Source organism: Opisthocomus hoazin, chromosome 1, assembly GCF_030867145.1.
Source record: "Opisthocomus hoazin isolate bOpiHoa1 chromosome 1, bOpiHoa1.hap1, whole genome shotgun sequence".
Classification (NCBI taxonomy): Eukaryota; Metazoa; Chordata; class Aves; order Opisthocomiformes; family Opisthocomidae; genus Opisthocomus; species Opisthocomus hoazin.
This window is the reverse complement of record NC_134414.1, coordinates 154,236,272-154,245,642: the sequence shown is the minus strand read 5'-3', so window position 1 is coordinate 154,245,642 and position 9,371 is coordinate 154,236,272. Positions and strand designations below refer to the sequence as shown.

At 50.3% G+C, this 9,371-nt stretch overlaps 1 protein-coding gene across 1 annotated transcript; it reads right to left on the bottom strand.

Moving 5' to 3' along the window:
* Positions 1–976: 976 nt before the first annotated feature.
* Positions 977–9,318, bottom strand: LOC142364028 (polycystin family receptor for egg jelly-like). Its single transcript, XM_075442245.1, has one exon. The coding sequence runs from the start codon at positions 9,036–9,038 to the stop codon at positions 1,074–1,076; it is 7,965 nt and encodes a 2,654-aa protein (XP_075298360.1). The 5' UTR covers positions 9,039–9,318; the 3' UTR covers positions 977–1,073.
* Positions 9,319–9,371: the final 53 nt, after the last annotated feature.

The following is a 9,371-nucleotide window of genomic DNA, read 5'->3' as shown; positions in this document are numbered from 1 at the left end:
GAATAAGTCCAGGTGTTTAAGGGTAGATTTCACAGTAGGGGAGAGTTGAAATGGGGAAACTGTGGAGGCTGAAAAGGTATCAGCCCTTTCGACTTGATTTCTTCGGCCCGGTGTTGTACACGAGGCAATGCAGCAGCTATACAGTGCTCTTCGGCTGGACATGAGCCGGCAATGTGCGCTGGCAGCCCAGAGGGCCAACCGTGTCCTGGGCTGCATCAGGAGAAGCGTGGCCAGCAGGTTGAGAGAGGTGATTCTGCCCCTCTACTCTGCTCTGGTGAGACCCCGCCTGGAGTACTGCGTTCAGCTCTGGAGCCCTCAGCACAAGAAGGACATGGAACTGTTGGAGCGGGTCCAAAGGAGGGCTACAAAAATGATCCGAGGGCTGGAGCACCTCTCCTAGGAGGACAGGCTGAGAGAGTTGGGCTTGTTCAGCCTGGAGAAGAGAAGGCTGCAGGGAGACCTGATTGCAGCCTTTCAGTACTTAAAGGGAGCCTATAGGAAAGATGGGGACAATCTTTTTAGTAGAGACAGCAGTGACAGGACGAGGGGTAATGGTTTTAAAGTAAAACAGGGTAGGTTTAGGCTGGATATAAGGAAGAAATTCTTTACAATGAGGGTGGTGAAACACTGGAACGGGTTGCCCAGAGAGGTAGTGGAGGCCCCATCCCTGGAAACATTCCAGACCAGGCTGGACGGGGCTCTGAGCAACCTGATCTAGAGTTAGTGGTGTCCCTGCTTGCTGCGGGGGGGTTGGACTAGATGACCTCTAGGGGTCCCTTCCAACCCAAAACTTTCTGTGATTCTGTGATTCTATGATTCTCTTCCCATGCTGCCAGAGTGGGGGTGAGCAGGCACCTGGGTGGGGGCTGAGCTGCCAGCTGGGGTCAGCCCACCACACCGTGACAAGTACCACCGATACTGATGCCAAAGAGTCTGGAAAAAAATCTGCGCACAATCACTAATAAGGAGTTGAACGTTAAAGCATTCTTAAAAGTAAAACATTTATTTACAAACATTTACTTAAAATGCAGATACTGCAGAGTAAAAGGTAGTCTTAAATACAGAATCCTTGCTTATATGACAAGATCAGCCATTTTTTCCCCATCTGTTTTTCTCTTCTTCAGTCCTAAATGTCGCTGATGTCTTCTCTCAGACTGCCCATAGAGTGGAATGTCAAAATGGGCAGGCTCCCTGGTTTTGGGTGTTTTACAGATCAGAAAATAAAATATCTTTCTGAGCCTTTGCAATACAAAAGTAACCACTTGTGCTTCATCAGATGGTTCTTCATAGACGGGTTGTTTCATATCTCCATAGGCAGACAGAATAATAGCTAGGAAGAGATTGATCAGGACACAGATCATCACCAACACGAAAGAGGTTAGGAACAGACAACCCAGCAACCTGTTGGATGAAAACGTGGTGTCTCTGAAAGCTGAGACACAGTAAGAGAATACGGTCTGAACTGAGTGAATCATGTTGTTGTAATTCCATTCGTGCTGCCCAAACACAAGGTAGCCAAAAGCCATAAACACAAAGGAGCACACCAGCACCACGAGGGCCATTGAGGAGATTCCGGGAAGGGCTGCCAAGATCGATCTTTGTGCCAGGCGCACGTTGTAAAAGAACTGAGAATATTTCAGAGTTTTCAAAACGACAAAAAATGCTAAAAAGCCCATAGTAATCCTTAAAATCTGATCTAAATGAGAAACTGCATGAAAATGAATGAAATCATTTGGATGAAGTAAGTAAAACTTCACTATATCTGCTCCTAAATTAAACTTTATGACCTTTAAAAAAACAAAAAGGAGGAATACTATTTTTAAGCCTAAGTTGTTTATATTGGAAATGTTTTTAATATAATCTTTCTTTTCTTGGCCTATGGTGTGAAGCTCATCTGCAACGTAAATGAACAGAAAGGCAAGCACAACTACGAACATCAACATTTGAGCTTTGGTTTGCTGCTGAAAAATGGGGAGTGCGAAAGAGTGTGCTGACAAACTTGGTTTTACGATCCCAAAATGAGACATTTCAAATATGACCGAAATGGTGCAGAAGAGACCTACATCTGCGTTAAATGTAGTTAGTTCAATGATCACAGCCCACGTTTTTTCATCAAGCCAGTTGCTCTGTTGTAGAGCATCCAGCCTGGTCGTTGAGTTGTGTCTTCCTTCTTCAGGGAAAAAGTAAAACGTGTATCCTGCTGGTCCGTATGTGTGCAAATCTCCGTATGAATAATACATCCACAGAGTGCTGTTCCGCTGGTAGGTGAACCCATCATAACCGCTGGCATCCTTGGGAGCAGACTGGTTGGCCACCTTTGTCCAAGCGCCAGCATAGTCACCTTTCTCTGGGATGTCGCTACCGTATTTGTGAAGACAGTGGCTTTTACTGATCACAGAATTATTTCCAAAGCTGTGAGGACGGAAACAGTTTTTCACAGTACCCTTAGCCCGCACTTGCCTCATCCTAGGCAAACCGATGATTTTGGACCAGCTCTCGGAAAGAAAGGTTGGCTGAATGTCATTGTGGATCAAAGGCAAGAACGAGTCTTTCACCCACACGTAGACATGTTCTGGCTTATCTACACTGGAGAGTTGTGGAGACAGTTGGTTATGGATGAATCGGTTGTAGTGGAAACTGTTGGCGTTCTCAGTGGAATAGGCAAAATATAACAGCAGCGTTAAAAAGACAAGGTGACTGGTGAAACCTTTTATGAAAGTAAATGCCTTGACTTTAAGTTTTGCCCTTTTCAGCATGTTTGCAATTTCATCAGCTGCTAAAGGCTTATATTGCTTAGTGCCTCTGACTTTAGCAAGTTTCAAGTGCACCTCTTGCATCTCATCAGCACTCATCATTTCTTTAGCAAACTTGCTCTCAGAATACTTTCCCTGAGTTAACCACGTGATGTTTTCACAGTATTTTGGATGAATTGTACTCACAGCTGAGAAAAAACTGGTTTTTAGAACGGAAAGGAGACACACATTCTCAATGAAGGAGATTGCAGATGCCAAAAGCCACTCTAGCGACGTCTGATAGCCGTAAGACAAACCATATAACACAATGAAAAATGATGATACCCCGGTTACAGCTATAACTAGTGCCCACGAGAGACAGGCACACCACCAACAAAAAGCTGTGTGCGGTCTCTTGTGAAAGGGCATGGAGGTAATGCTCAGTGGTTTCCTTTCTTTCTGAAAGTTGCCCCCTTCTTCTGCATAATTATTACTAAAATCGGAATTTGATGGTGGCCTGGTCTGGCAGACCTTAGGCGTTGGAGGGGAATTTGCAATGATCGTCTGCTCTTCTGTTTCAATCACATTTGCGTCTCTTTCAGAAACTGTGCAATTACTCCAGGTTTGGGGAGCTCCTCCCTTGCTTCCCATCTTTCTGGAATGTGGTGGGCTCTGTGAGTGGCTGCTGGCGCCAGGAAGATTCCCCGAGGGACTAATATTTCTCGATTGTGGTGAAGTTTCTGAAAGGTACAATTTTTGCAAACGTTCCTTCCAGTTTTTAAGATACCCAGACAGGAGGGGTGAATTTGCCTTTGGGTCTGTCTGAGCCACACCACGAGGAGAAGGTCTCTTCGAGGAATACTTAAATAAGGCAATTATCATCATTTCCACAGGTTGGGTAAGCAAAGCACATTCAATTCCTACTGTTATTGATCTCAGATACCTCAAGTGTTTTGGAGCTTCTTCACTCTTATCAGCATTAAAGAAGATTATGTTAACTAGCAAGTTTAATAATAGTATTGCTAAACAAGAAGACAACCTTTGGAGCCTGCTGAAAGTGCCCATGAGACCATGAGCAAAAATCGAGAGCCACAGATGGCCCTGTATCAGGCTGTTGGCAAAATTAATCAAAAAATAGTCAGTTTTGGGCAGAGGTGTCTTGGGGTTTGTGACAGAAAATGTCCTTTCTAGTAAGTGATCGCCCTTGTCAAGAGAAAGCCATTTCCTGCATATAAAGAACCAGGTCTTCCCGGTGGACATATTCTCAACTTTGGCTCTGCTTAAGTACCAGCTTGGAGATGGGCCCCTGTTGTTGTGCCAGACCCTGAAGGAGCAAATGTCTCCCAAGTCTTTTTTAGCAGTTAACAGAAAGCAATCAGTGCTTCCTCGTTGGAAAGACAGAAAATGTGGGTCCCGTAAACAATGGACATCACTTGTGCCGTTCTGGCCAATGAGCTGAAGAAAGACATCTGCTTTGGTTCCAGCTCCCCAGCGACTGCCTGTGTATAAAGTGACCAAAAAGCTCACTTTATCAAAGGGGTCGTTGTCTGCCAGAACTATAATCTTGTCTTGTCTTTCCCTGTCAGCCCTGTCTTTTCTCATGACCCAGAGGGCCAAAAGAAAGTAGACGGCAAAAATAAAGATGACTGCTAAGAGGGTGACTGGGTTTTTAGATACGTCTGCTATCAGGGTTTTTCCTAGATCTACTGTGTTGGGGGTAACTATTACCTTGGCTGCCAGGAACCTGATGCTGAATGAGGATGCATTTGACCCAGTGTGGACTGACAGACTTCTGCGACTCCGCTTCATATTGCAGACACAGTGTACCCTCTGCCAGTCGGTCAGGGAGCCAAGCCTGCAGGTGTCTTCTCTCCACAGGCTTTGAACGCCATCCAGAAATAAGCACTGATCACTAAAAATGTGTATCGTCACCAGTCTCTGCGTTTGATACCGTACGACATAGGGTGCCAGCAAGACGATGGAGATGTTACAAGTGTCTGTATCGCTTCCTTGAGCTGTGGCTGTCAGCAGTGACTCTGGGAGGCAGATGATATAGGGAGCCTTAATGTTACAGTCAGCGCTAGCTGTCGTGTTTTTGCTTGCAACTGTTGGCATGTTGTGAAAAGCAGCAAACGAGGCTATGGGATGAGCACGAGTGACGTTGGCACCTGTAAATACTAGCACCTCGAAAGCAACTTTTAATTTCGTCAGGATCTGGATGTATATGCTCTTGGTATTTCTGTTGACTTCAAAACTAAATCCTCCAGTTGTGTAAGCTTGTGTTTTATCGGGTCCCATTGCCAACTGAAAAGTTGAAGACTCCTTGTCTTTCCTAGCAATAGTAATTTCTGCTCCTTCAGGCGCGATCCCTAGGAGATCGCCATTAGCCTTTGTCTCTGACATTTTGAACCCCAAGATCATTGTTGCAATTTCTGATGTGTAACCTAACCAGGGGAAGGGGTTCTCATCAAACTCATAAAGGGCAGTGGAAATCACAGCATCATCGGGTGATCCTGAATAATCTCCCTTTTTCAGTGATGGATAAAAGCAATTCCTGCAGGCGTTTCTGGTAGAGAAAGAATTTGTAAGGTTCCAGGTTTCGTCTTTCTTCAGAGTGATATTCCAGTGTTTTGTTTCCAGTAGAGTTTCTGTTTCTCCAGGGACTTTGCCCTGGAAAACTATCTCCGTTAAATTTTCCATGATGGAGAAGACTTGTTTAACTCCGCTTACATTGATGTTCCTGCGATGCAGAAGAGCGGCTCTCAGGATGTTGGACAAGCATCTTAGTATTCCACTGGTCTGAATTTCTGCCTGCTCAGACCAATGGCTCTCATTCCTCTGGACCTTCAGCACTCCCGTTACTTCTGTCAGCTTCTCAATGGCAAGGTCTTGTGATGTAACGTTCACTTCGTCAGCTTCCTCTGTGACTTGAGAAAGAGAAGCAACTACTTGGTTGATTTCCATCATGCTCTCAACTGAAATATTCAGGGCTGTTCTAATCAGGCTTTCCCGAAACTGAGCCTTAGGGAGCTGGAGAGTTGGTGGGCCTTTGATGTAGTTCAAGACCGAGGCTGCTACGTAAGCCAAATAGCCCGCGCTAAGATAATCTCCAGTCTGGAGATAAGATGTCATCGGTGCGCTTAAACCGTTCACGGAGGCCACCAGTTCATGAAACACAACAGCTAGCGGTCGACTGTTAAGTGGGTTCTGTACGTGGGCCTGTAAAGTCACTTGGGTAAACGCCCCAAGGGAATTGTGGACTTGAACGTAAAGTGTCAGGGCGTACTTCTGAGAGGGCACTCCAACTGGGAGAAAAGAGGGAGGAGTTTTAGGCCGATAACCAAAGTACAGGATTGTGCCAAATGTATTTTCCTCCACGGAAGTTACTTTGGTGGTTTTGGGTACATTGGAAGCTACTATCACTTTGTATGTCAGAGGTGAATTGCTGTCAGAAAATCCACTGCACTGAACAACAAATTTTGTCAGAAAGGCTGTACCCCAGCGTGGGCTGATGGTACATTTGCCAGCCGTCGGAGGAGAATTGACCTGAAACGCGTGTCTGTAGATCGAGGACCTACCATCCCAGGTCGTTACTTTCAACAGAAGTACGTAGGATCGATGTGCAGTCTTTGTGAAAGTCAGAGCATGTATAGACAGGTAAGCCCCAGACCTGCCCGTTGACGTTCTGGCAGACCAGTCAAAGCTAATTTCTGTAGAGTTTTGTGAAAGAAGGGACCAGTAGTAGGCTGGCTGGCTGGTTGTTCTGCAGTTTAGGCATTTTCCAGACAAGGCAAATCTCTCCGTTGGAATTAGAGTGCTACCACAGTTTTCAAGGCACATCACGTCCAGAAGGAGTGGGGAGCCGGGCCGCACCTCTACAGTTTGGTCGGCGTAACTCCTCCTGGTGTCCTTTTCAATCACGAGACGGAAGTAGTATACGGTGTTTCCTGGGAGCGATTCTGGTGGCACTGCTTGAACTGGACCCGAGGATGTTAACCATTTCAAATCCCGCTGGGCTGGATGGCACCTGTTCCCTGGACTGAGTTTCATGTTCTTATAGTCTGACACCTCTTTAGTGCAGTACCAAGTGAATGTGATTCCCTTCAGTCCTTCCTGTGAATCGGGATCACTGGATGCAGAGCCATCCAGAGTCCAGTTATCAGAAAAACCCACTGTGCGGAACGTGCCTCCTGCAATGTCTGCCTGGAGATCGCTTCTCTCGATCTGAATATAAACTTGATCTGAGCCCCTGAGCACTGTTGTGGTCCGAATCGGGGTTACCTCGACAGTGAAATAAAACAGGTACAGCCCATAATCTAGAGTAAAACTGGGAACAGTTAGGCGGATCATATCGACGCCGTACATCGCAGAAGAGTTTATCGGTTGTGTCCAGTTGGGAACCGTGGTCGTGTCCGGAACGGAATAGATTCGCCACAAGGGCTTGATGAATATACCGACTTTGCAGTCTACTACCAGTCTGACAAAGAGGTAAAAAGATGTCGCCCTCTTCTGGCGCAGGACAGAGGCGTGGAGAACGGGTTTCTGAATCTGCACGGTTTGTATGTGGCAGGCTTGTTGGTGGCAAGCCACCGGCGCTTCCACGGTTTTGGCAGCGTAGTTGTTGACTCTGACTCCCAAAAGAGCCGGAATATGTGCACTTGTGGTACAGTCCACTTTTGCCGCAAACCCCGTGTATTTGTCCGGATCAAAGGGTAAAGCGGAGCGACGGACCAAACGTGTGGCGTTTCTGACGTGATCGTTGTATGTGTACGTGCTGTTCTGGAGAAGGTGGTCTCTGCGCGCTCCAAAAAGCTGCAGGTGGAAGGTCCACTCGCACTGTAGCATCGGGTGTTGTGCAGGGATAAACCACACTAAATAAGTAAAGCTCTGTGGCAAAGAAGGACGGCCGCTGCTGAAAACGTGGACTTCAAGGTCTCTTTCTGACAGGGGCCTAAACAAAGCCCTCTTCTGGTTCGTATAAAGGTGCATGTTGAACTTGTACCACTGGAAGGCCACCAGCTCTATGGAGAGTAAGTAGGAGAGCTCCTTGTGTTGGTAGAACACAGTGTGCGTGTTAGGGCCGTCCGCGGAAAGAGGGCTGTTGTTTTCTCTGGTCGCGTAAAATGTTCCGTGGTGGTACCTGACAATGTGAGTGCTCAAGGTGGTCTTCCCCAGCGGAAGGTTGACACGGGTGGGAGCTTCTCGGCCTGCGGTTAGGCTCAGGGTACCGTTGCGTAGATGCAGATCTCCCGTCAGTTCCTCGAACCTCTCTCCATCAACGTGGAAATACATGCTGGCCACCGCCACCTCACCTGGGCTCTGAGTTACGGGAACGGCACAGAAGTTGCTCTGCAGAGTAAAGGAACCGTAGGAGTGGAGCCAACCTCCTACGGCCTGCGTGTCCACCAGCCTGTAGGCCAGCGTCCTCGGCGTGAGGGGCTGAAGCCTCCAGGAGAGGCTGAGGGGCTGCCGAGCGACGCTGAGGAGCCTGGAGCGGACGCTGAGGAGCCGCAGCGGGCCGGGCTGCACCTGGAGAGAGAGGCTGAGGTTCAGCTGAGGCACCTGCTCGACACTGACCGAGGCGACGTGGAGCCCGTGGTGGCCGTAGCGGACGGTCAGGCGGTAGCTGTGGTAGGCGGCGCAGGTCCGTCGCAGCTCGGCCGTTGGGTAGGCGGCGGGCGGCGGCGGGGCTCGGTGCTGGCTGCTGGGCAGGCGGAGGGCTGCGGGGCTGCCCCCCGGGCTGCTGAAGCGGTACTGCCAACCTTCGCTCCTCAGCCGGGAGCACCAACCCAGCTCTACCGGCTGCCTGGCCCGGAGCGGCTGCGCCTGAGGCCAGAGCACGAAGAGCCGGGCGTCCTGCGCCGATACCTCGACGGTCGCGTTGCGGTGGGAGCAGCCGGGCGCGGGGCAGGAGGTGGAGGAGCACCGCACCGTGAGGAGGACGGAGGCCGCGGGCGATGGGGGGAGGCCCGTCGGTACCGCGACTTGGCCCGACCAGCGCGACGTGTCGGTCACCCAGGACGAGCCGAAGTACCAGGAGCAGCGCGGTGGGGACAGCGGCCCCGCTTCCCTCCCCGCCTCTGCTTGGGCTCCCGGTGTGGGCCGGTAGCGCAGCATCACGGTGCCGCTCCACAGGCACGAAACCCGGCGCTTGCTGTCCCACCGTTGGGAGACCCGTGCCTCGGGGTCCCGGCAGGTGACCCGCAGCGGCGGCGGCTGGAGGCGGGCAGCGGGGGCCCCCAAGCCTCGGGGGCAGGAGCCGAGCAGCTGGAGGAGGAGGAGGAGGTGGAGAAGGAGCGCGGCCATCGCGGGGCGAGGGGAAGGAGCGGAGGGCTCAGGATGCAGCCCCTGGAGCGGCGGCCGGCGGTTGGGCAGTTGGTGCCGCAGGAGGTCGTCAAGGAGACCGGCGCCCGCTCACAATCACGGAACTTCGATCACGGAACGTTCGGGTTCGGAGGGGACCTCAGCGGGTCAGCTGGTCCAACCCCGCACCCTCCTCCTCCACGCAGCCGGTCAGAAAGACACGCCTGGCGTCAGCGGCGGCAGCTCGGGTGCGGGCACACCCGGTGCCGCTGGGAACCAGCGTCTCACGGCCGCTGACCGACGCGATGGGCACCGGGCGGCAGCACCGCGACGCGT